At 44.5% G+C, this 27773-nt stretch overlaps 1 protein-coding gene across 1 annotated transcript in view; it reads left to right on the top strand.

Moving 5' to 3' along the window:
- LOC138666608 (oocyte zinc finger protein XlCOF8.4-like) overlaps positions 1 to 27433 on the top strand; it is a 147041-nt gene extending 119608 nt beyond the window's left edge. The window contains exons 7-11 of the mRNA XM_069754805.1: positions 19543 to 19586; positions 20678 to 20825; positions 20955 to 21134; positions 21218 to 21341; positions 26582 to 27433. Of these exons, the coding sequence (XP_069610906.1) occupies positions 19543 to 19586; positions 20678 to 20825; positions 20955 to 21134; positions 21218 to 21341; positions 26582 to 27321 (1236 nt within the window). The 3' untranslated portion in view covers positions 27322 to 27433. The remainder of the gene's footprint in view (positions 1 to 19542; positions 19587 to 20677; positions 20826 to 20954; positions 21135 to 21217; positions 21342 to 26581) is intronic.
- The last annotated feature ends 340 nt before the right edge of the window (positions 27434 to 27773 follow it).

Here is a 27773-nt window from a genome sequence, read left to right as displayed (position 1 = left end):
CCATGTGGGACCCCGACTTCATGTTGGGGATTTGGTTTGGTTATCTTCTCGTCATATTCCTATGAAGGTTTCCTCTCCTAAATTTAAACCTCGTTTTATTGGTCCGTATAGGATTTCTGAGATTCTCAATCCGGTGTCTTTTCGTCTGACCCTCCCAGACTCCTTTTCCATACATAATGTATTCCATAGGTCGTTGTTGAGGAGATACGTGGCACCTATGGTTCCATCTGTGGAGCCTCCTGCCCCTGTTTTGGTGGAGGGGGAATTGGAGTATATTGTGGAGAAGATTTTGGATTCTCGTGTCTCTAGACGGAAACTCCAGTATCTGGTCAAATGGAAGGGTTATGCTCAGGAAGATAATTCCTGGGTTTTTGCCTCTGATGTCCATGCCCCAGATCTTGTTCGTGCCTTTCATGTGGCTCATCCTGGTCGGCCTGGGGGTTCTGGTGAGGGTTCGGTGACCCCTCCTCAAGGGGGGGGTACTGTTGTGAATTCTGTGGCTGAGTTCACTTCTGTGGTCACAAGTGGTATTGCAGTCTCTGGGCTTCCTCCCTCAGGTGTTTTGGTGAGCTCGTTGGCTGCCTTGCTATTTAGCTCCACCTGAGTCTGTCTTCCTTGCTCCTTGTCAATGTTCCAGTGTTGGATCTGAGCTACTGCATCTTTCCTTGGGCCTGCTGCTCTGCTAGATAAGTGCTTCTAGTTTGTTTTCTGTTTTTTTCTGTCCAGCTTGCTATTGTCTTTTGCTGGAAGCTCTGAGAAGCAGAGGGGTGCACCGCCGTGCTGTTAGTTCGGCACGGTGGGTCTTTTTGCCCCTTTGCGTGGTTTTCGTTTTAGGGTTTTTTGTAGACTGCATAGTTCTCTTTGCTATCCTCGCTCTGTCTAGAATATCGGGCCTCACTTTGCTGAATCTATTTCATTCCTACGTTTGTCTTTTCATCTTGCTAACAGTCATTATATGTGGGGGGCTGCCTATTCCTTTGGGGTATTTCTCTGAGGTAAGTCAGGCTTGTATTTCTATCTTCAGGCTAGTCAGCTCCTCAGGCAGTGCCGAGTTGCATAGGTAGTTGTTAGGCGCAATCCACTGCTGCTTATAGTTGTGTGAGGATAGATCAGGTACTGCAGTCTACAGAGACTCCACGTCTCAGAGCTCGTCCTATTGTTTTTGGTTATTGCCAGATCTCTGTATGTGCGCTGATTACTGCACGCTGTGTTGCCTGATTGCCAGCCATAACAATACTCCAACTCCCCCTCAACCAACACCGGGGCAGGAGGATCAACGGATGGAACCACAGGCGCCACGTATCTCCGCAACAACGACCTATGGAACACATTATGGATGGCAAAAGAAGCTGGAAGGGTCAAACGAAATGACACAGGATTGAGAACCTCAGAAATCTTATACGGACCAATGAAACGAGGCTTAAACTTAGGAGAGGAAACCTTCATAGGAACATAACGAGACGACAACCAAACCAAATCCCCAACACGAAGTCGGGGACCCACACAGCGCTGGCGGTTAGCGAAACGTTGAGCCTTCTCCTGAGACAATGTCAAATTGTCCACCACATGAGTCCAAATCTGCTGCAACCTATCCACCATAGTATCTACACCAGGACAGTCCGAAGACTCAATCTGCCCTGAAGAGAAACGAGGATGGAACCCAGAATTGCAGAAAAACGGCGAAACCAAAGTAGCCGAACTGGCCCGATTATTAAGGGCGAACTTAGCCAAAGGCAAAAAGGACACCCAATCATCCTGATCAGCAGAAACAAAGCATCTCAGATATGTTTCCAAAGTCTGATTAGTACGTTCGGTTTGGCCATTTGTCTGAGGATGGAAAGCCGAGGAAAAAGACAAATCAATGCCCATCCTAGCACAAAAGGATCGCCAAAACCTCAAAACAAACTGGGAACCTCTGTCCGAAACGATGTTCTCCAGAATGCCATGTAAACGAACCACATGCTGGAAAAACAATGGCACCAAATCAGAGGAGGAAGGCAATTTAGACAAGGGTACCAAATTTACCATCTTAGAGAAGCGATCACAAACCACCCAAATGACCGACACCTTTTGAGAGACAGGGAGATCCGAAATAAAATCCATAGAAATATGCGTCCAGGACCTCTTCGGGACCGGCAAGGGCAAAAGCAACCCACTGGCACGAGAACAGCAGGGCTTAGCCCGAGCACAAGTCCCACAGGACTGCACAAAAGAACGCACATCCCGTGACAAAGACGGCCACCAAAAGGATCTAGCCACCAAATCTCTGGTACCAAAGATTCCAGGATGACCAGCCAACACCGAACAATGAACCTCAGAGATAACTCTACTAGTCCATTTATCAGGGACAAACAGTTTCTCCGCTGGGCAACGGTCAGGTCTATCAGCCTGAAATTTTTGCAGCACCCGCCGCAAATCAGGGGAGATGGCAGACAAAATTACCCCCTCTTTGAGAATACCCGCCGGCTCAGGAACACCCGGAGAGTCGGGCACAAAACTCCTTGACAGGGCATCAGCCTTCACATTCTTAGAGCCCGGAAGGAACGAAACCACAAAATCAAAACGGGAGAAAAATAGCGACCATCGAGCCTGTCTAGGATTAAACCGTTTGGCAGACTCGAGATAAGTCAAATTCTTGTGATCCGTCAAGACCACCACGCGATGCTTGGCTCCTTCAAGCCAATGACGCCACTCCTCGAATGCCCACTTCATGGCCAACAACTTTCGATTGCCAACATCGTAATTGCGCTCAGCAGGCGAAAACTTTCTAGAAAAGAAGGCACATGGTTTCATCACCGAGCCATCAGAACTTCTTTGCGACAAAACAGCCCCTGCTCCAATCTCAGAAGCATCAACCTCGACCTGAAACGGGAGCGAAACATCTGGCTGGCACAACACAGGGACAGAAGAAAAATGACGCTTCAACTCCTGAAAAGCCTATACAGCCGCAGAAGACCAATTGACCACATCAGCACCCTTCTTGGTCAAATCAGTCAACGGTTTAGCAACACTAGAAAAATTACTGATGAAGCTACGATAAAAATTAGCAAAGCCCAGGAACTTTTGCAGGCTCTTCACAGATGTCGGCTGAGTCCAATCATAAATGGCCTGGACTTTAACAGGGTCCATCTTGATAGTAGAAGGGGAAAATATGAAACCCAAAAATGAAACCTTCTGAACTCCAAAGAGACACTTTGACCCCTTCACAAACAAAGAATTAGCACGAAGGACCTGGAACACCATTCTGACCTGCTTCACGTGAGACTCCCAATCATCCGAAAAGACCAAAATATCATCCAAATATACAATCAGGAATTTATCCAGGTACTCTCTGAAGATGTCATGCATAAAGGACTGAAATACTGATGGAGCATTGGAAAGCCCGAATGGCATAACCAGGTACTCAAAATGGCCCTCGGGCGTATTAAATGCTGGTTTCCATTCATCGCCCTGCTTAATACGCACAAGATTATACGCCCCTCGAAGATCTATCTTGGTGAACCAACTAGCCCCTTTAATACGAGCAAACAAATCAGACAGCAGCGGCAAAGGATACTGAAACCTGACTGTAATTTTATTAAGAAGGCGGTAATCAATACAAGGTCTCAAAGAACCATCCTTCTTGGCCACAAAAAAGAACCCTGCTCCTAACGGTGATGACGACGGGCGAATATGACCTTTCTCCAAGGATTCCTTTATATAACTCCGCATAGCGGCGTGTTCTGGCACAGATAAATTGAACAGTCGGCCCTTAGGAAACTTACTACCAGGAATCAAATTAATAGCACAATCGCAATCCCTATGAGGAGGTAGGGCACTGGATTTGGGCTCATCAAATACATCCCGGTAATCCGACAAAAACTCCGGGACTTCAGAAGGAGTGGACGACGAAATTGACAAAAATGGAACATCACCATGTACCCCCTGACAACCCCAGCTGGACACAGACATAGATTTCCAATCCAATACTGGATTATGGACCTGTAGCCATGGCAACCCCAAAACGACCACATCATGCAGATTATGCAACACCAAAAAGCGAATATCCTCCTGATGTGCAGGAGCCATGCACATGGTCAATTGAGTCCAGTACTGAGGCTTATTCTTGGCCAAAGGCGTAGCATCAATTCCTCTCAATGGAATAGGATACTGCAAGGGCTCTAAGAAAAAACCACAGCGCCTGGCAAACTCCAAGTCCATCAAATTCAGGGCAGCGCCTGAATCCACAAATGCCATAACAGAATAGGACGACAGAGAGCAAATCAGAGTAACGGACAAAAGAAATTTAGACTGTACCGTACCAATGGTGGCAGACCTAGCGAACCGCTTAGTGCGCTTAGGACAATCGGAGATAGCATGAGTGGAATCACCACAGTAAAAACACAGCCCATTCCGACGTCTGTGTTCTTGCCGTTCAGCTCTGGTCAAAGTCCTATCACATTGCATAGGCTCAGGTCTATGCTCAGATAATACCGCCAAATGGTGCACAGCTTTACGCTCACGCAAGCGTCGATCGATCTGAATGGCCAAAGACATAGACTCATTCAGACCAGCAGGCATGGGAAATCCCACCATGACATCCTTAAGGGCTTAAGAGAGACCCTTTCTGAAAATTGCTGCTAGGGCACATTCATTCCACTGAGTGAGTACAGACCACTTCCTAAACTTCTGACAATATATCTCTACCTCATCCTGACCCTGACACAGAGCCAGCAAGATTTTCTCTGCCTGATCCACTGAATTTGGTTCATCATAAAGCAATCCCAGCACCAGAAAAAACACATCAACATCACGCAATGCCGGATCTCCTGGCGCAAGTGAAAATGCCCAGTCTTGAGGGTCACCAGGTAACAAAGAAATAATGATTTTCACTTGTTGAGCAGGGTCACCTGAGGAGCGAGGTTTCAAAGCAAGAAACAATTTACAATTATTTTTGAAATTCAGAAACTTAGATCTATCCCCAAAAAACAAATCAGGAATTGGAATCCTAGGCTCTGACATCGGATTCTGAACCACAAAATCTTGAATGTTTTGTACCCTTGCAGTGAGATTATCCATCCAAGAGGACAGACCTTGGATGTCCATATCTACACCTGTATCCTGAACCACCCATCCCTCTATTGAGATGCATTAATACTTTGGCCCAGCTGTACTGTTATGACCTGGTGGTTAGTACAATAATGGACCTGGTGGTTAAGAGCACACTGAAAGACCTGATAGTTACAATAATACAGGACAAGCTCAGGGACGTGGGAACTCTGCTGACCGCAATCCCTAATCCTATCACACACACTAGAAATAGCCGTGGATTGCTCCTAACGCTCCCTATGCAACTCGTCACAGCCTAAGGAACTAGCTAGCCCTAAAGATAGAAAAATAAAGCCTACCTTGCCTCAGAGAAATTCCCCAAACGAAAAGGTAGCCCCCCACATATAATGACTGTGAGTAAAGATGAAAATCACAAACACAGAGATGAAATAGATTTAGCAAAGAGAGGCCCGACTTACTGAACAGACAGAGGATAGGAAAGGTATCTTTGCGGTCAGCACAAAACTACAAAAAAAACCACGCAGAGGCGCAAAAAGACCCTCCGCACCGACTCACGGTGCGGAGGCGCCCCTCTGCATCCCAGAGCTTCCAGCAAGCAAGACAAAAATCAAAATAGCAAGCTGGACAGAAAAATAGCAAACAAGAGAAAAACAAGCAGGAACTTAGCTTCTGCTGGAGAATACAGGTCACCAGAACGATCCAGGAGCGGACTAGACCAATACTAGAACATTGACAGGTGGCATGGAGCAATGATCTAAGTGGAGTTAAATAGAGCAGCCAGCTAACGAATTAACCTCGTCACCTGTGGAAGGAAACTCAGAAGCCGCAGCCCCACTCACAACCACCAGAGGAAGCCCATGGACAGAACCAGCCGAAGTACCACAGGAGGGAGCTCGACAACAGAATTCACAACAGAGGCTAACAGTGGCAGCAATGGCTTCCTGCTCTGTTCGTGCACACAACAAAAGATCATCCACATACTGATGCAGCGTGACATAGGGGTGTTCTAACTGCCAGGATAAAAGACACTGGCCCATATTTTTTGCAAACTGATTGGGACTATTTTGGGCCCCTTGTGGCATAACTGTCCACGTCAATTGTCGTCCCTGATAAGTGAATGCAAACAAAAACTGGCAGTTTGGTGTAATGGAATGCTGAAGAAGGCATTGGCAAGGTCGATGACTGTGAACCAAGCAGCATCCTGAGGTATCTGGGACAAAAGAGTATGTGGATTAGGCACCACCAGAGTTTCTAGAACAGTAGCTGCATAAACTGCCCGTAGATCTTGTACCAGCCGGTACACAGAGGATTGGCCGGGTGGGGTCATTTTCTTAACGGAAAACAAGGGCGTGTTACATGGGGAAACACAGGGTACCAGGGCACTATTATCGAGTAACATTTGTATTTGACCCTTGAGGCCCTGCTCCTGATCATGTTTCAAAGGGTATTGATGGACTTTGGGAAAAGGGGAACCAGATTTGAGAAACACTTTTACTGGTTCTACAGGCATTATTGGGGGTGGATCTGGGCCTGTCAGGGCCATCATAACCGTGGGAAGGGCATGTAGGATACAGATCTCCTCATTGTGTTCATCTGCATAGGGGTTATATAACATAAGGACCATCTGACCATCATCTTGGAATTGTATTCTGGAGCAGAACTGGAATTGTATTCTGGAGCAGAACTGTGATAATAAATCTGCCCCCAGTAAATTTACCAGACATGCGGGAGAGATTACGAACTGAGCCGTAACTTCAGGGAAAGGTCCCACAGGGATCGGTTTTATAAGAGTATATTTATTGGGTCTGCCATTTACTCCAATTAAAACAAGCTCTTGGTCTGAGAATTGACATGGCGGGGCTGCGGAGGGGAGTTCCCAGACATAGGGTTAAAAGGGATATTTGTGCAAGATGGGAGGGCAGGAGCTGGAGTCTGTTGCGTGGGCCACTGATAAGGAACGGAGCTGTGTCCTTGTAGCTGTGGTGGGGGCTGAGGTTGGAGCAGGAATCGCTGTGGCCAGAGGAGGGCATCTCAAACTAACCCTCCGGACACCTCTGGAAATATACATATATATCTATATATTCCTGAGTTACGCATCCTACCCATCTTCGATCACCTCACCACGCCTGATTCTAACAGTGATCAGGATTTCAGGATATTTTGACTATAAAGAGAATTACATCACTGGTCAATCCGGGGTGTCCGTCCCTTATGAGGTACGGTTTGAGCACTGGGCCCCCAACGGAACTACACCTCTATATGATTCCACCCAAGAATCACCCCACCATCGGGGACAAATCAGATCCTATTTGCAGCACAAACACAGGAAAACCACACCAAATGGTCAGTCTGGACAGTATAACTGCCAACTTACCATGGTTGTTTTGGGGGATGATCAGTCCCAATTTTCCAGTGCCTGTGTCCGGTCCGAGGGTCCTTTGTCTTGTTGTCCTCCAGGGGGGCAGAGGCGTTCCTGTTTGGGGCCCCACTTTCGGGCGCCAACTGTTGAGGGAGGATCTAAAGTGATCCTTCATGGTTAACTCAGTGATTTCCAAAGTAATCTACAGGGCGTTGCCGGCAACTGAAAATGACCAGACGGAGACGTGTGTCTCTGTTTGGGGGGATCGAGCAGATCTCTGGCCCCCGTTTATTGTGTATCACTTTTCATAATCATAGAAATTATACTTCAACCAATCAGCATAAGAACATGCTCACAGTTCTTAACCTATAAGAATGCAGGAACAGTCTGTACGTCAAAGTCTCAAAGAACAATACACCCTCAGTTTCATGTTCTGTCCAGGTTGCAACAATCAAGGTCTCATAACAGCTGTGAACTTTAGCCTAGTAACAAAATTTGTATCAAAACAGCAAAATGGAGTCGAAAAGCACAAAATGGAGAATCTTTCTTAATTTGTTCCTTCTCAGTAACACGTGATGCTCCCAGTCTGCTTCTGTGCAGGACTGAATGTGACGACTAACATAAGCAATGTTTGGCACAGCCAACTCCAGTTTATTTATTATATAGAAGCACAGGCAAATTTGTGAACCAGGGTCAGTGACAACGGGTGTACATAGAAAACATGGGGTCCCAGATCAAAAGTCTATTTGGGCCCTTCCCCCAACAAGAAAAAAATAGTAATCACTGGGGTAACAGAAGACCATATCCCAAAACTTTACAGGACTTACAAAGTAAATATGCCCCTATATGTTCCCACACACTAAGATACCCTTTTCACGGTGCTCCACAAAATATGATGCAAATGTGCCCCCCACTAAACAATGTGATGATATTGGGTGTGGACGCATATGTAGCAGATGGTGCCGGCTTAGAAAACGGTGAATCCTTGCAGAGCACAGTGCGCTTGAGTTATTCAGTTACATAGAGTGATTGCAGACTTATCAGTTTAGGCCGGACAACCTCTTTTAATGGTGATTTTGTTAAGGTCCCAATAATCAATACAGGAAAGTAGGAAACCATCTTCTTAGTCACAAAGAAGCTGGCACTAGTAGGAGAAGAGGACTTAAGGTTGAATCCCTTGGCTAAGTTTTCTTGGATATATTCCAACACGGCACGAGTCTCTGGCAGGGATAGAGAATAGATCCGGCAATGTAGTGGAGGAGTGCCTGACTGAAGATTGATGGTACAATCGGAAGGTCTACAGGGTGGCAAAATCTATGCCTACTTTTCACAAAAGATGTCTACAAAGTCATGATAATAGGTGGGCAAGGGTGTTGTGAATTCTGTTGTCGAACTCCCTCCTGTGGTCGTGAATGGTACTTCGGCGAGTTCAGTCCATGGACTCCCTCTGGTGGTTGTGAGTGAAGCTGCTGCTTCTGAGGTTCCTTACACAGGTGACGTAGTTTATCCTTTGGTTGGCTGCTCTATTTAACTCCACTCAGATCGTTACTCCATGCCAGCTGTCAATGTTCCTGCATTGGTTCAGTTCGCTCTTGGATCTTTCTGGTGACCTGTCTTCTCCAGCAGAAGCTAAGTTCCTGATAGTTATTATTTGTTCATTGTTTCCTTGTCCAGCTGGTTTTCATGATTTTGTCTTGCTAGCTGGAAGCTCTGGGATGCAGAGTGGCATCTCCGCACCGTTAGTCAGTGCGGAGGTCTTTTTGCACACTCTGCGTGGTCTTTTGTAGTTTTTTGTGCTGACCGCAAAGATACCTTTCCTATCCTCTGTCTGTTTAGTAAGTCTGGCCTCCCTTTGCTGAAACCTGTTTCATTTCTGCGTTTGTGACTTTCATCTTTACTCACAGTCAATATATGTGGGGGGCTGCCTTCTCCTTTGGGGAATTTCTCTGAGGCAAGGTAGGCTTTATTTTCTATCTCTAGGGCTAGCTAGCTCTTAGGCTGTGAAGAGGCGTCTAGGGACTGTCAGGAACGCTCAACAGCTATTTCTAGTTGTTGTGATAGGATTAGGGCCTACGGTCAGCAGAGCTCCCACATCCCAGAGCTTGTCCTGTGTGAGTTTAACTATCAGGTCGTGCCGGGTGCTCCTAACCACCAGGTCCATAACAGTACAGCTGGCCAAAAGTATTAATGCATCTCAATAGAGGGATAAGAGAAGTTCTGAGACCATTTTTTTTTTCTTTGCACTGTGTTTTGTCTTTCTTTTCTGCTAAACTTTTGGGTGGTTCAGGACACAGGTGTAGACATGGACATTCAAGGTCTGTCCTCTTGTGTGGATCATCTCACTGCAAGGGTACAAAACATTCAAGATTTTGTGGTTCAGAATCCTATGTTAGAGCCTAGAATTCCTATTCCTGATTTATTTTCTGGGGATAGATCTAAGTTCTTGAATTTCAAAAATAATTGTTAACGGTTTCTGGCTTTGAAACCCCGCTCCTCTGGTGACCCCGTTCAACAAGTAAAACTCATTATTTCTTTGTTGCGTGGTGACCCTCAAGACTGGGCATTTTCCCTTGCGCCAGGAGATCCTGCATTGCGTGATGTTGATGCATTTTTTCTGGCGCTTGGATTGCTTTATGATGAACCAAATTCAGTGGATCAGGCAGAGAAAATCTTGCTGGCTTTGTGTCAGGGTCAGGATGAAGCGGAGGTGTACTGTCAGAAGTTTAGAAAGTGGTCTGTGCTTACTCAGTGGAATGAGTGCGCCCTGGCGGCAATTTTCAGAAAGGGTCTTTCTGAAGCCCTTAAGGATGTCATGGTGGGATTTCCCACGCCTGCTGGTCTGAATGAGTCTATGTCCTTGGCCATTCAGATCGATCGGCGCTTGCGTGAGCGCAAAGCTGTGCACCATCTGGCGGTATTCTCTGAGCATAGGCCTGAGCCTATGCAGTGTGATAGGACTTTGACCAGAGCTGAACGGCAAGAACACAGACGTCGGAATGGGCTGTGTTTTTACTGTGGTGAATCCACTCATGCTATCTCCAATTGTCCTAAGCGCACTAAGCGGTTCGCTAGGTCTGCCACCATTGGTACAGTACAGTCTAAATTTCTTTTGTCCGTTACTCTGATTTGCTCTCTGTTGTCCTATTCTGTTATGGCATTTGTGGATTCAGGCGCTGCCCTGAATTTGATGGACTTGGAGTTTGCCAGGCGCTGTGTTTTTTTCTTGGAGCCCTTGCAGTATCCTATTCCATTGAGAGGAATTGATGCTACGCCTTTGGCCAAGAATAAGCCTCAGTACTGGACTCAATTGACCATGTGCATGGCTCCTGCACATCAGGAGGATATTCGCTTTTTGGTGTTGCATAATCTGCATGATGTGGTCGTTTTGGGGTTGCCATGGCTACAGGTCCATAATCCAGTGTTGGATTGGAAATCTATGTCTGTGTCCGGCTGGGGTTGTCAGGGGGTACATGGTGATGTTCCATTGTTGTCAATTTTGCCTTCCACTCCTTCTGAAGTCCCTGAGTTTTTATCAGATTACCGGGATGTATTTGAAGAGCCCAAATCCGGTGCCCTATCTCCTCATAGGGATTGCGATTGTGCTATTAATTTGATTCCTGGTAGTAAGTTTCCTAAGGGCCGTCTGTTTAATTTATCTGTGCCAGAGCACGCCGCTATGCGGAGTTATATAAAGGAATCCTTGGAGAAGGGTCATATTCGACCGTTGTCGTCAGCATTGGGAGCAGGGTTCTTTTTTGTGGCCAAGAAGGATGACTCTTTGAGACCTTGTATTGATTACCGCCTTCTTAATAAGATCACAGTCAAATTTCAGTATCCTTTGCCGCTGCTGTCTGATTTGTTTGCTCGGATTAAGGGGGCTAGTTGGTTCACCAAGATAGATCTTCGAGGGGCGTATAATCTTGTGCGAATTAAACAGAGCGATGAATGGAAAACAGCATTTAATACGCCCGAGGGCCATTTTGAGTACCTGGTTATGCGATTCGGGCTTTCTAATGCTCCATCTGTGTTTCAGTCCTTTATGCATGACATCTTCCGAGAGTACCTGGATAGATTCATGATTGTATATTTGGATGACATTTTGGTCTTTTCGGATGATTGGGAGTCTCATGTGAAGCAGGTCAGAATGGTGTTCCAGGTTCTTCGTGCTAATTCCTTGTTTGTGAAGGGGTCTAAGTGTCTCTTTGGAGTTCAGAAGGTTTCATTTTTGGGTTTCATTTTTTCCCCTTCTACTATCGAGATGGACCCTGTTAAGGTCCAGGCCATTTATGATTGGACTCAGCCGACATCTGTGATGAGCCTACAGAAGTTCCTGGGCTTTGCTAATTTTTACCGTCGCTTCATCGATAATTTTTCTAGTGTTGCTAAACCGTTTACTGATTTGACCAAGAAAGGTGCTGATGTGGTCAATTGGTCCTCTGTGGCTGTAGAGGCTTTTCAGGAGTTGAAGCGTCGTTTTTCTTCTGCCCCTGTGCTGTGCCAGCCAGATGTTTCGCTTCCATTTCAGGTCGAGGTTGATGCTTCTGAGATTGGAGCAGGGGCTGTTTTGTCGCAAAGAAGTTCTGATGGCTCGGTGATGAAACCATGTGCCTTCTTTTCTAGAAAATTCTCGCCTGCTGAGCGCAATTATGATGTTGGCAATCGAGAGTTGTTGGCCATGAAATGGGCATTCGAGGAGTGGCGACATTGGCTTGAAGGAGCTAAACATCGCGTGGTGGTCTTGACGGATCACAAGAATTTGACTTATCTCGAGTCTGCCAAACGGTTGAATCCTAGACAGGCTCGATGGTCGCTCTTTTTCTCCCGTTTTGATTTTGTGGTTTCATACCTTCCGGGATCTAAGAATGTGAAGGCTGATGCCCTGTCAAGGAGTTTTGTGCCTGACTCTCCGGGTGTTCCGGAGCCGGCGGGTATTTTTAAAGAGGGGGTAATTTTGTGTGCCATCTCCCCTGATTTGCGGCGCGTGCTGCAGAAGTTTCAGGCTGATAGACCTGACTGTTGTCCTACGGAGAAACTGTTTGTCCCTGATAGATGGACTAGTAGAGTTATCTCTGAGGTTCATTGTTCGGTGTTGGCTGGTCATCCTGGAATCTTTGGTACCAGAGATTTGGTGGCTAGATCCTTTTGGTGGCCTTCTTTGTCACGAGATGTGCGTTCTTTTGTGCAGTCCTGTGGGACTTGTGCTCGGGCTAAGCCCTGCTGTTCTCGTGCCAGTGGGTTGCTTTTGCCCTTGCCGGTCCCGAAGAGGCCCTGGACACATATTTCCATGGATTTTATTTCTGATCTCCCTGTTTCTCAAAGGATGTCGGTCATTTGGGTGGTTTGTGATCGCTTCTCTAAGATGGTCCATTTGGTACCCTTGTCTAAATTGCCTTCCTCCTCTGATTTGGTGCCATTGTTTTTCCAGCATGTGGTTCGTTTGCATGGCATTCCGGAGAACATCGTCTCGGACAGGGGTTCCCAGTTTGTTTCAAGGTTTTGGCGGTCCTTTTGTGCTAAGATGGGCATTGATTTGTCTTTTTCTTCGGCTTTCCATCCTCAGACTAATGGCCAAATCGAACGAACTAATCAGACTTTGGAGACATATCTGAGATGCTTTGTTTTTGCTGATCAGGATGATTGGGTGTCCTTTTTGCCTTTGGCTGAGTTCGCCCTTAATAATCGGGCCAGCTCGGCTACTTTGGTTTCTCCTTTTTTCTGCAATTCTGGTTTCCATCCTCGTTTCTCTTCAGGGCAGGTTGAGCCTTCGGACTGTCCTGGTGTGGATACTGTGGTGGACAGGTTGCAGCAGATTTGGACTCATGTGGTGGACAATTTGACATTGTCCCAGGAGAAGGCTCAACGTTTCGCTAACCGCCGGCGCTGTGTTGGTCCCCGACTTCGGGTTGGGGATTTGGTTTGGTTGTCATCTCGTCATGTTCCTATGAAGGTTTCCTCTCCTAAGTTTAAGCCTCGTTTCATTGGGCCATATGAGATTTCTGAAATTCTTAATCCTGTGTCATTTCGTTTGGACCTTCCAGCTTCTTTTGCCATCCATAATGTGTTCCATAGGTCGTTGTTGCGGAGATACGTGGCGCCTATGGTTCCCTCCGTTGATCCTCCTGCCCCGGTGTTGGTCGAGGGGGAGTTGGAGTATGTGGTGGAAAAGATCTTGGATTCTCGTGTTTCGAGACGGAAACTCCAGTACTTTGTCAAGTGGAAGGGTTATGGTCAGGAGGATAATTCCTGGGTTTTTGCCTCTGATGTTCATGCTGCCGATCTAGTTCGTGCCTTTCATTTGGCTCATCCTGATCGGCCTGGGGGCTCTGGTGAGGGTTCAGTGACCCCTCCTCAAGGGGGGGATACTGTTGTGAATTCTGTTGTCGAGCTCCCTCCTGTGGTCATGAATGGTACTTCGGTGAGTTCGGTCCTTGGGCTCCCTTTGGTGACTGTGAGTGGAGCTGCTGCTTCTGAGGTTCCTTACACAGGTGACGGGGTCAATCCTTTGGTTGGCTTCTCTATTTAACTCCACTCAGATCGTTTCTCCATGCCAGCTGTCAATGTTTTAGCATTGGTTCAGTTCGCTCCTGGATCTGTCTGGTGTCCTGTCTTCTCCAGCAGAAGCTAAGTTCCTGATAGTTATTATTTGTTCATTGTTTCCTTGTCCAGCTGGTTTTCAGAATTTTGTCTTGCTAGCTGGAAGCTCTGGGATGCAGAGTGGCATCTCCGCACCGTTAGTCGGTGCGGAGGTCTTTTTGCACACTCTGCGTGGTCTTTTGTAGTTTTTTGTGCTGACCGCAAAGATACCTTTCCTATCCTCTGTCTGTTTAGTAAGTCTGGTCTCCCTTTGCTGAAACCTGTTTCATTTCTGCATTTGTGACTTTCATCTTTACTCACAGTCAATATATGTGGGGGGCTGCCTTTTCCTTTGGGTAATTTCTCTGAGGCAAGGTAGGCTTTATTTTCTATCTCTAGGGCTAGCTAGCTCTTAGGCTGTGAAGAGGCATCTAGGGAGTGTCAGGAACGCTCCACGGCTATTTCTAGTTGTTGTGATAGGATTAGGGCCTGCGGTCAGCAGAGCTCCCACATCCCAGAGCTTGTCCTGTGTGAGTTTAACTATCAGGTCGTGCCGGGTGCTCCTAACCACCAGGTCCATAATACAAGGGAAGAAATGTTTGACGGCATGGAAGGTGAGCCTTGAGCGAGACCTTGACAAAGCAGTTGTAACACAAAAAGGTCCCCACATAAGCTTCTGGCCACTAGACCACTTTACAACCTGCATGTGTAAACGCAACCATGGAAGGACCAGAAGAACAGAGTTTACTAATTTCGGTAGCACTTAGAAAGATGTTCTTTTGGAATGCAGAGCTTCAATCTGCAACATGACTGGCAGCGTGATATATCGGATAGGCTCCGCCAGGAGTTGTCCATCAATGGAGGCAACAGACAAAGGATGATCTAGCTGTTGTGTAGGAAGCTGAATTGAAGAACCAGGTCCTGATGGATGATATTAGCAGCGGAGCCAAAGTCTAAATGAGATGCCGTAGAGAGACATGTCTCTCCCCAGACCAGAGTGACCTCAGTCAAGAGTTTTTGAGAGCAATACTTCTAACCTAGGGTCATCTCCCCGGGTCAACCTAGGTGCTAGAGTTTCACGGCCTCATTGTGCACTGACTAACATAATGCCATTTGAGTCCACAGTTCATGCATTCGTTCTCTCTATACCTTTGCTGTCTTTCATAAACAGAAAGTTTGGCCCTTTCAAATTGGCTCTATAACAGGAGGTGTGGCTTGCTGCAGCAAGGGGTACTGGAAAGTGGTTGCCAGCTTGGGTTATCTGCCACTAGAGGAAACTTGAGGTTGCTCCAGCGCTCACTCATGGAAATGGAGATCATTGCTAGTAGCCAGATGTATAAGAGCCTCCAGGAAGGATAATTTGCCTGCCAATTTATCCTTACTATGACTGGACAGAACCCGCCAGAAGGTTGCCACCAGAGCCTCTTCATTCCAAGCCAACTCTGCAACCAGGGTACAGAAGTGTAAAGCATATTAAGCCAAGGTGTCGGTGCTATGTCTTAGAGTCAAAAGGGATGAGGCCACTGACGAGGTATGGCCTGGTACCTAGAATACCGCTCGGAAGCTCCCTAAGTCGGGTGTCTCTGAACCCCCATGCTCCCAAATGGGATTTAACCAAGCGAGGGCTTGTTCACACAGAAGAGAGACCATAAGTGCAATCTTGGTTTTGTCTCGTGGAAACAGATGGGTATGGAGCATGAAGTGGCAAAGTTGCAACTCTCCTTTGGGTCTCCATGGTAAAAGGACAGAAATGAAAGATGGAGCTTAGGTGCTCCACCCGAAGGTGAAGATTTAGGTGGTCCTTTTAGAGAGGATGTCAATCCTAAGGAAGGATGACATGTCACCATAGAGGCACATGACAAATAGGAGTTGTTACCACATTAATTGGCTGGTCTTAGCACTCATGTTCCTCATGCAGGACTTGCCTGTTCGACTTAGAGTCTCTAGGTCCCGACTTGTTAACAAGCACTGAAACTTTTATATATTAATTATATGTAGTAGTAAGGGCTCATACTCATCTACATTTAAAATGAATGAGTGCAATCCGATAAAAAATTGGATTGCTCTCTGACTGTTAGTCAATTATTCTGTTCATTTATGATCTGCGGACCATGTGTGTGCCGTCCGATTTTAATCCAAAAAATATCATTTCTCCTTGCGGAGATCGACATGCTAAGCATGCTGAGATGGGGAGACTTAAAGCCGCAATGGTCCTCTGGTTAACATGCTAATTATGCAAGTTGTCTTTTCAGAGAGGAAGAGAGCTAGAACTCTAGTGCTACCTATTGGAAGGTAGCAATCCTACAAGTCAATGTTGACCCTTTAACGAGCCTTGTCACATGACTTAGGATAATAGCCAAACCAGAATCTCAATTTGCAGACACTGTGTTTAGGGGCAATACCCCGAAACACAGTGTCTGCAAATTGAGATTCTGGTCTGGCTATTATAGGTGGCACTAGAGTTCTAGCTCTCTTCCTCTCTGAAGATACAATTTGTATAATTAGTCCGATTTTTAGTCATCCATTTCATCAGCCAAGTACAGAAAATTCACAACTGTCAGAATAGATTAGACAGAATAGATATATACTTAGAATAGATAGATGTCAGTGACATATATAATTGGTGCAGTGTGTGTGTAGCTTAATGTACATGTATTTAGTTAAAAAAATAACTAAAAAAAAATGGTGTTGGGTCCTTCTAATTTTTCTTAACCAGCTGAGGGAAAGTTGACAGCTGTGGGCTGATGTTTATAGTCTATGAATGGGGTAATAAACATGGAGCTTCCCAGGATATTAATATCAGCTCACAGTGGTCTACTTAGCCTTTACTGATTATTAACAAGGGGTCCCCCCTATAATTAATGACCAGCATAGGCTAGGCTGCCAGCTGCGGACTAGTCTAAGAAGGGGCCATGGGGGTTGCCTGGTTGCTAGGGAATCCCCACATGTACTTATGCTAGCTAACAGATGTAAATCATTCAGCTGCGGCAAGAAAAACGAAATCTCCGAGCACTTAAAAATACTCAGAAGATCCCCGAGAGTGCTCAGGAAATCTCGAGTAACGAGTATATTCCCTCATCACTAATTGAGACATGAGTGTGAGGACCCCCCCTGCAGGGTCTAGTGCTGACGTAAGGTCACTGGATGTCAGATGGATGGAGGGTGAGGAAAACCGCACTGTACTCGAATGACACTCGTCCTACTTTTCACAAACAACATTGGATCTATTTATGCTGATGAGTGTGAGCTCTAAGAGGAAAACTCTGATATCATAGAAACAAGAGCAACTAAAAAGTGTTATTTCATTCAAGAAAAGAGGAGGGGGGAGAGGGAAGGTTAGGAGCTTGACACGCCGAGACGTGCATCTGTAAACCGTTGCAAATGAATGTAGCTGGTGGGTGCCGTACCTGCTGGTGATTTCAGCTGAAGTGGAAGAAAGAAAAAGGGAATATCCAGCACGTCCATCCAGTGTAAGTAAAATATCCAAAATTTATTGAAGCATTTTAAAAAACATATATTAAAAAAGAGAGAGACTCTCTCTGCCTGACGCGTTTCTGGCGCACCACGGCGCCCTTAGTCATAGGAACTAATACCATATAGATGAACAGGTTTATATATAGCAAGGAACCAATCACAGACATAGCAATCAATTACATTGAAAAAAGCTGCAGCTAAACACACATAAGAAGACTTTTTTCTCCTTTTTCAAATACATTGAAATTGCATAAATATATACTTTAAATTGCCGCAAGATCTATCTGTTAGTTCAATATATGTAAAAAAAGGTCATTCCTGTAATTCATACCGTGTGGATGTTTAGTGTCTAAAGTCAGAATCCAAAAGGCTTCCCGCAGTGCTAATTGTTTCTTCCAATCTCCACCTCTAGGTGACTGACTAACCCTTTCTATGCCAAAAAATGAAAAATCTGATAGGTCTCCTTTATGTACAAAAATAACATGTTTCGTAGCCCCAGAATAGCCTGAATTATTGTTATTTATATTTGCTATGTGTTCTGAAATTCTTTTTTTGATTTTCCTTGTGGTGTAACCTATATAGCAAATGTTGCAAGCCTTACATTTTATGCAGTGTATGACGTGGTCAGAATCACAATTAATAAATGATTTTATATTATAACTTATAAGTAACATTGTGATTCGAGGAAAAAGTAGTTCTTTTGTTGTCTGCAAATTGGCAGACATTACATCTGTTGCCAGAACATTTAAAAAAAACCTTTTATTGATAACCAGGAGTTTTTTTCTGGCGCACCATACTGGGAGACAAAATATTCCCCAGTGTGCAACCTCTCCTGGCCACTACTCTGCATCCATTCTGAAGAATTGTGCATAAAGATTTATCCTGATTGACTACAGGGAGATATTTAAGAATGATCTGTTTAATTTTATTGTACTGACTGCTATAAGCGGTAGAAAAAGTAATCTGCGTTTCAGGAGCCGCACTTGCATTTTCATTGTCAGAATACAATAAATCAGCACGTGGAATTTTGGAAACATGTCTGAATGCATGTCTTATATTGGATTGTTTATATCCCCTATCAAATAATCTATCAGAAATAAGACGACTTTCCTTGTGGAAACTTTCCTCACTAGAGCAAATTCTCCTCGCTCTTGTGAGCTCACCCCTAGGAATGGCATGAATGGTATGTCGAGGGTGTGCGCTTGAAGACATCGGGATTGTGTTTCCAGAATTGTCTTTTCTATAAAGAGAAGTATTAACCCTATGTGTTGTATTGCTGCCTGTAAGGAGCACATCCAAGAATGAAACCTCGTGCGATGGAATGCCGCTGGTGAAACGCAGGTTACACTTGTTATTATTCAAATAGAGCATGAAATCAGAAAACTTAGTCACGCCCCCTTGCCAAATTAGCAGAATATCATCCACAAATCTCCCATACCAATTAAGGTATGGGAGAAATGGATTAAAAGTGTTATTGTCAGATTTGAATTCATGAAGTCAAAATCATTAAGAAATGGCTCATTTCATAACTTAATATGTAGAACAGTGTACTCAGTTTCTCACAGTGCACATCATACACACACGGCTCCACTTGTACACAAATGGTTCCACCCTGTACATGTCGTATACACGGCTCCGCTCCGTATAGGTTGTATAGACACACTCCTCTGACCCGTACATACACAGCTCCACTCCGAACACCTCTTCCACACACGGCTCCGCTCCGTACACCTCATACACACGCGGCTCCGCTCCGTACACCTCGTACACACACGGCTCCGCTCCGTACACCTCGTACACACACGGCTCCGCTCTGTACACCTCGTACACACACGGCTCCCCTCTGTACACCTCGTACACACACGGCTCTGCTCCGTACACCTCATACACACACGGCTTCGCTCCGTACACCTCGTACACATGCGGCTCTGCTACATCCACCCTGTAAACCCCTCCTGACCCCACACAGAAACGTCTCCTCATCCAGCACCATGACAACCAGCACAGCAGAGTTCTGCATAACTGAGGCCCCTGATCATGTGACCCCTGACTCCTCCCCTCCTGTGACCTCATCCCAGGTCCTGTGCGCACAGAACAGCCATATATGTGGTGTGCGGCTCTGCAGGTGGAGGTAGGTGCTGGAGATTCCCCATTACTGGTCGGGGCAGGGGGCAGTAACCCCTCCATTCCCGGAGATAGTGCCCCCAGCTCTGCCATGTGTATATAGATATCTGCCAACTACAAGAGCAGATGAGAGGGACAGATTGTGGGGAGTGCAGGAACAGGAAACAGCTGGGGCAGATTCATTATTAGACACACACCAGCTGAGTCTGGCTGTCCTCACTGACTATAATGAGCTCCATTAACATTTTGTCAAGTTTCCCATCATATGTCATATCTAAGTTCTTTTTCTGTTAAGTCGTCACCTAGGCCTTCTCCTCAGTGTTCCTCTCTGACTCCAGTCCATCTTTTCCTCTCTGACCTCAGGCCTTCTCCTCAGTGTTCCTCTCTGACTGCAGGCCATCTTTTCCTCTCTGACCTCAGGCCTTCTCCTCAGTGTTCCTCTCTGACTGCAGGCCATCTTTGCAGTGTTCTTCTCTACCCTTAGGCCATCTCCTCAGCGTTCCTCTGTGACCTCACACCATCTCCTCAGCGCTCCTCTCTGACCTCAGGCCATCTCTTCAGCGTTCTTCTCAGTGTGCCTTTGTGATCTCAGGCCATCTCAGCATTCTTCTCTACCCTTAGGCCTTCTCCTCAGTGTTCCTTTCTGACCTCAGGCTATCTCCTCCGCATTCCTCGCCGACCTCAGGCCATCTCGTTCTTTTCTGCCCTTAAGCAATCTCCTCGGTGCTTCGTTTCATCACACAGGAAATTGGAAAATATAGAAAAGCTGTTAGATAGTGTAGTTAGAGAATGGCAGGGAGTTTTTAATACAGGTATATTAGAAAATAGCTTAGATTACGGCACTAAATATATGAGGATTTAGTATGAAATTTAGTTTGACTTCAGACCACCCTTCAAACTTTAATGATGTGCTCTGTCAGACATAATTTTCAGAAATATCCGTCTTTTTCAGGTAGGAACTGCCTTCATGTTATATTTCATGAGAAAAGAAACCTCTACATGATATAGCTCCTCACTTGTTTCCCCTTATTACCTCTAGTAATTTTGTTATTACATTGGATCTTTATGATGTTACATCATCATCTTCTTCCCATTCAGGTCCCTAAGATATTGGATCCTTTCCGTGAAGATCTTCTATAAGAGAATTTTCCTGATTGACCCGTCAAGGATGGATAGTGGCAGGAAAGAGATGGCAAAGAGGCTGTTTAACCTCACCCTAGAGATCCTCTTCCAGCTTACTGGAGAGGTGAGAGATTCTGATAACGTCACATTACATCATTCTTATCTATGGGGATAACAGATGGACAGAACTGTAGAGGTGAGGAATCTGGGAATGTCTGTACTGAAATTTATTAATGTGTTTTTCCATAAACAGGATTACACAGTAGTGAAGAAGACCTCTAGTGAGCGCTGTCAGGACCCTGTGTCTGAGGGAAGGGGAAGACCCCTGAGCCCAATCACAGGGCCTCCACCTCACCCCTTGATACATGAGGACATCAATGACCAGAAGATCCTAGAACTCACCTACAAGATGATTGAGCTGCTGACTGGAGAGGTGACACTGCTAGGAATGCTGGGACACATTACAGTGATGCTATGAAGGGATCTGGTTCATGATGTTATCATTGTGTGTGTCAGGTTCCTATAAGGTGTCAGGATGTCGCCATCTATTTCTCCATGGAGGAGTGGGAGTATTTAGAAGAACACAAGGATCTGTACAAGGACGTCATGATGGAGGTTCCCCAGCCCCTCACATCACCAGGTAATAGCTATGAATAAATTCACTTCTTTAATAATAAGTGCTGAAGTAAAGCTAGTTTTACAGAATTTTCAAACCCCCAGGTTCTGTAAACCTCATTAACCCCTTCCCGTTGCGGCCCTTTTTCGTTTTTGCGTTTTCGCTCCCCTCCTTCCCAGAGCCATAACTTTTTTTATTTTTCCGTCAATATGGCCATGTGAGGGCTTATTTTTTGTGGGACGAGTTGTACTTTTGATTGATAGCATTGGTTTTACCATGTCTTGTACTAGAAAACGGGGAAAAAATTCCAAGTGCTGTGAAATTGTAAAAAAAAGTGCAGTCCCACCCTTGTTTTTTGATGACCTGCTATTATGATTCTCCAGGTCATTACGAGTTGTTCATAGACACCAAACATGTCTAGGTTATTTTTAAAACGCCATTTTCCAATACCCGTAACGTCTCCATTTTTCGTGATCTGGGGTCGGGTGAGGGCTTATTTTTTGCATGCCGAGCTGACGTTTTTAATGATACCACTTTTGTGCAGATACATTATTTTGATCGCCCGTTATTGCATTTTAATGCAATGTCGCGGCTACCAAAAAACGTAATTCTCGCGTTTCGATTTTTTTTTCTCACTACGCCGTTTAGCGATCAGGTTAATGCTTTTGTTTTATTAATAGATCGGGCGATTCTGAACGCGGCGATACCAAATATGTGTAGGTTTGATTTTTTTTTTTATTGTTTTATTTTGGATGGGGCGAAAGGGGGGTGATTTAAACTTTTATATATTTTTTTTATTTTTTTTCATATTTTTTTTTTTTTATTTTTTTTTACTTTTGCCAAGCTTCAATAGCCTCCATGGGAGGCTAGAAGCTGGCACAACTGGATCGGCTCTGCTACATAGCAGCGATCATCAGTTCGCTGCTATGTAGCTGAAATGCAGGCTTGCTATGAGCGCCGACCACAGGGGGGCGCTCACAGCTGGCCGGCAACAGTAACCATAGAGGTCACAAGGACCTCTATGATTACCATCCTGATGCATCGCCGACCTCGATCATGTGACGGGGGTCGGCGATGCGCTCATCTCCGTCCGCGCGGCCAGAAGCGCCGGTTAAATGCCGCTGTCAGCGTTTGACAGCGGCATTTAACAGGTTAATAGCAGCGGGTGAATCACTATTTCACCCGCAGCTATTGCGCGCACATGTCAGCTGTACAAAACAGCTGACATGTCGTGACTTTGATGTGGGCTCACGGCCGGAGCCCACATCAAAGCAGGAGACCCGACATGCGCCGTACTAGTACGGGGCATGTCAGGAAAGGGTTAAAGGGTTGATTGTGACTTGTGGGATCGCTATTTCCAACAGGTGGCGCTATAGAGTTCAAGTCCTCTTTTTCTTTGACGAGGCAATTTGCATATTAAACTTCCCAGAGGAGCCTTGCACAGTGAATAAGCCTCTTTACCTTGACAAGCCAAAGCTGGTATGTCACTCTCCACAAGGAGAAACCTTACCCCTTAGACCCCAGTCCAGAGCCTCTCACCTAGCCAAATCAGTTCTCATGCTTCGCACTGATGAGGGCCAACAGCCCGAAACACTGTCTCTGCGAATTGAGATACTGATTTGGCATTTTATCCTAAGTCATATTGCAAGACTCGTTAAAGGGTTGATTGTGACTTGTGGGATCGCTATTTCCAACAGGTGGCGCTATAGAGTTCAAGTCCTCTTTTTCTTTGAAGAGGCAATTTGCATAAACCTATATAATGAGTCTGTAAATATGTTTACATCATTTTGTGATGGCTATGATAATAATTGTATTTTTGTATTTCTATTGCTCCAACATATTCCACAGTATTTCACAATTCATAGGGGACTTGTACAGACAATAAAGATATGAGAGAGTAACACATAATTCTACACATACTAAGAGAAGTGAGAGCCCTACTCACAATCTTACAATGTATGAGGAAATAGATGAAACCACCAAAGGTGAATGGTAAAAAGTGTGGTTAAGCCATCAATTAAACAAACAGGGTATTCAAATAACGCTGCATGAACTGGTCACCAGCACAGAGTGCTAGTAAGTGTATGGAGGGTGTATAAACAGATAATGCCAGATTCTGAGGAAAATTTAATAAGGGCAAAGAGGAAATAGTTAGTTTGATACTGGTAATTAATCAAATTGTCTATAGTAGTTCATTCGAGAACTGGCGCAGCACAGGAGACGTTTTGGAGAAAGCAAAAGGAGGTTCAGATTGTTAAGGTTGTTAGCCTTAGATCATTAGTGAAATAGAGCATAGCGAGGGTGGTAGACAGAGATGAGGCAGAAGATGTTGGATGGCGCAAAACTGTGGCAAGCTCAGAGCGTTAGAATAATAAGTTTATATTGTATTCAATAGCGGATGGTCAACCAGTGTAAAAAGTGGCACAGGGTGAAGGCATCATTGTAGCCCTGTTCTTATTTACTGCATAATTCCCATGTCCTGTTACGTATAAATATATACCTTTTCAGATTTTGTGTTATACAATCCCTGATGAAGAGACCTGAGTCTCGAAAACTTGCTATTTGTTACCTTTGAATGGCTAACCACTGAGGACTCTCAAATATTAATATTTTACAATCTACTGGCTAACACGGTACAAAGATATATTTTTCTTGTATTATGAGCAACAGTAATAATTTTTGAACAGACAAAGGTAAGAAAATGTCAAATTCTAGAGATGTTTTTGAGATACAGGTGACATGAGCAAGTGAATGATCGGATATAGGTAGTAAAAGAAAGATCGGAGTCAAATTTAACCTCAAGTGATCGGGCATTCTGCTTGGAAATTGTGGTGAAACCAGACATGGAAATGGTAATATTGGTTTAGGTAGAGTAGTAGAGGGGGAAAACACAAGGAGTTCTGTTTTTGACAAATTCAGCGTTAGATAGAGGAAAGACATACCGGTAATTAAAGTTAGAGACAACAGATAATCATTGATATTTTGTAGTAATGTTTGGGTGTTGTAAAGAGAAGTGTATAATTTGGTATCATCAGCATCAGAGATGGTACTGAAAAGCGAATTTGCTAATGGTTTGTCCAATAAGGTCAGTGAAATGAGGAGGAGGGGAAGAAAAGCCAGTAATTGGTACACCAAAGGAGCTGTCAGATTGGTAGGAGGAAAAACAAGAGAGCAGTATCATTGATGACAATAGCGCGGAGCATAGTGAGGAGGAGCTGGTGACCCACAGTGTCAAATGCTGCAGAGAGAACCAGGAGAATCAGTAGAGAGTAGTGTCCATTAGATTTTGATTTTAGTAGATTATTAGAGACTTTAGTAAGTGCGGTCTCTGTAGAGTGTAAAGAGCGGAAACTGAATTGTAAAGGGTCAGAGATATCTGAGAGATGACAGTGGACCAAGCATTCCAGGAGTTTAGAGATAAAGAGGAGATTAAAGATATGTCTGTAGTTAGCAGCGCAAATCTGGCCAAGGGATGTTTTTTGTAACTAATGTATGTATTCTGATGTGTTTAAAGGAGGGAAAGATAACGGATGAAACAGAGAGGTTGCATATTTTAGTTAAGTTTATGGTGACATAATAGGGAATAGGGTCAGTGGTGCAGGTAGAAGGGTGAGAAGAAGTGAGAAGCCTGATAACTTTGTCTGTTCACAGCAGATCACCGTAATAATTTCTCAGCGTGATCTGCTGTGAAGTCACTGAGCTTGAACTGCGGTGATCTCATGACTGACTTTTTCCCACAGTGCTGATGTCACTGCAGTTCAGCCCGACTGGGAACGCAGCCTCAGTGACCAGAGGTAACCACGATGATGTCACTGCTGGTCAATTATGCTGCGCTCGTAGCAGCTCATTCACCAGTAGTTCTCAGCCTGGACAGTCGAATCTCGGCAACGTCCAGGTAGAAAACTATATATCCCCCAGACACAGATTATAGCATGGGACAGAAAGATTTTTTTATTTATTTATAGTAGTGTTCCCCAACTCCAGTCCTCAAGGCCCACCAACAGGTCATGTTTTAAGGATTTCTTAGTAATGCCCAGGTGATAATTGCATCACATGTGCAATATAAAGGAAATCCTGAAAACATGATCTGTTGGTTGGCCTTAAGGACTGGAGTTGGGGAACACTGATTTATAGCACAGGCAGCCACTCCTGCTGTCACTTTTATTAGAGGCAACAGGTGTAGGCTGATGAAATTAATAGTCCCATCAGCCACCATCTGCTGTTATTGTTATCACTTGAATATAACTCTCATCATTCTCCTGTGATCACCGTCAGAGCAGGGGAGAATGATGGGAGCAGTCTCCAGCGCCTGGGAACAGCGCTTACTATACCGCTTCTTCCCTGGGGCCGGTACATGTGGTACTGATGAGGCACATGGTTGCCACACATGTGCTCCAAGTATTATACACACGGACACTGTCATCTCCGGTACAGTTTTTTTTCCAGTACCAGAAATATCAGGGCGTGTGAAACCGGCTTAACATGTATGAAACGTTTTTTGGTTTTGTAAGGGTACGTTCCCACGGGTTGGACGCCGCGTACATCCGCAGCATCCAGATATTACACCAAACTTTCTCCATCAGTTCTACATTCTCTATTATGATTACTTATAACCCACAATACCACTTGTGACAAGCATCGAGCCCTTTTTTAAATGTTGTTGTAGTATTTGCCATTATTGTCTCCTGCGGACAGCATTCCACTGTCTTACCGCTCTAACTGTGAAGACTTCTTTCAAATTTAGCTGCCAGAATCGCCTTTCCTCCATCCGTAAGGAATGTTCCATGGTCTTTTGTACAGTCTTTGGAAGGAATAAGTAATGTGCCAGTCCTTTGTATTGCCCACACAATGTACTTATGGTTGAAAATCAGATTTTTTTCTATACTGTTGTGTGAACTTGGTTTTATCGTGAGATTGTGATCTGTTTAAACCCACCATTTTAAGTTGGACATGGTATTGCTATAATGTGAATGAAGATTTCCCAGTTTTTATGACAGAACATGTCAGGAAAAAGAAGAATTTAGCTGATAGTTTTCAACATACAGTACTTGATCGTTTTGTGGGGAAGGGTTAAACCTCCCATTCTCAGAGTGGTCAGTAGGTGCCAACCTAAAATGTGTGGTAAGACTTAATCTGTTAATTATTGAATTGTGCTATATGCTTTGCAACTTGTATGACTTTTTTGTACATAAATGTTATAAAATACGAATGTTTAAATTAAAAATAAAACAAAAATAAATAAAAAAATCTTTTATTTTTGCTAGGTGATCATATACGAAGCTTGAAAAAATATGAGCTATCTACAGATTTTACAGCAGATCACCGTGGTGTCTCACAAAATACATATGAACCACAAGTCATTATCCCATCTAAACCTGCAGCCACTCACAAAGTGTATAAATTATGTTACCCTGTTCAACTGGTCTTTGTTCCTAATTCACTACAGACTGTTAATCAAATTAAAAATAAGGATGTTGAACATCAAAGAATTCAAACGGGAGAGACTTCATGTTCATTTTTTCAAATGAGATGTGTTCCAGAGGAAAGTAATGTTAGAAATGAGAAAAGTCACACAGTGGGAAAGACATTCTCATGTTCCGAATGTGGGAAATGTTTTGCAGATCAATCAAGTCTTGATTTACACCAGAGAATTCACATATGGGAGAAGCGCTTTTCATGTTCTGAATGTGGGAAATGTTTTAAACAGAAAGCTGATCTTGTTAATCATCAGAGAATTCACACAGGGGAGAAGCCATATTCATGTTCAGAATGTGGGAGATCTTTCAACCAGAAAACACATCTTAATAGACACCTGAGTGTTCACACCGGAGTGAAGCCATATTCATGCCTTAAATGTGGGAAATGTTTTGCTCAGAAATCAGTTCTTGAAGTACATGAGAGGAGGCACACAGGGGAGAAACCATTTTCATGTTCAGAATGTGGCAAATGTTTTCATGTGAAATCAGATCTTTCTACGCATCTGAAAATTCATATAAGGAAGTAACCATTCTCCTTTTGGTACACATTTGTGTTATTGACAAGTAAAGTAATAAAGCATACAGCAATTATAGTCAAGTAATGTTACGTTTCATGCATTACAAATAGAGCGAAATGTCAGTCCCTAAATAATTATTAAAAATAATTTGCAGTTACCAATAAACGTGTTAATTCCAAGATCTAAATCGCATCCAGAAAACACACCTATATATCAGCCAGGTCTCTACAATTTATAACATTAGTAGATATAACTACAGTTCAAACTTCTGTTTGGCAATCGTTAATAACTGTTTGTTAGAAAAAGGTTGGGTGTTGTGAATTCTGTGGCAGAGCTCCCTCCTGTGGTCACAAGTGGTATTTCGGCTGATTCTCTCTGGGAGCTTCCGTTTGTGGAGGAAACTGGTACTGCTGCTTCTGAGTTTCCTCCCTCAGGTGATCTGGTGAGGTCGTTAGGTGCTT

The sequence above is a fragment of the Ranitomeya imitator genome, chromosome 2 (assembly GCF_032444005.1).
Source record: "Ranitomeya imitator isolate aRanImi1 chromosome 2, aRanImi1.pri, whole genome shotgun sequence".
In the NCBI taxonomy this organism is placed as follows: Eukaryota; Metazoa; Chordata; class Amphibia; order Anura; family Dendrobatidae; genus Ranitomeya; species Ranitomeya imitator.
The sequence above is the reverse complement of the archived record's forward strand: the minus strand, read 5'-3'. Positions and strand labels throughout refer to the sequence as shown.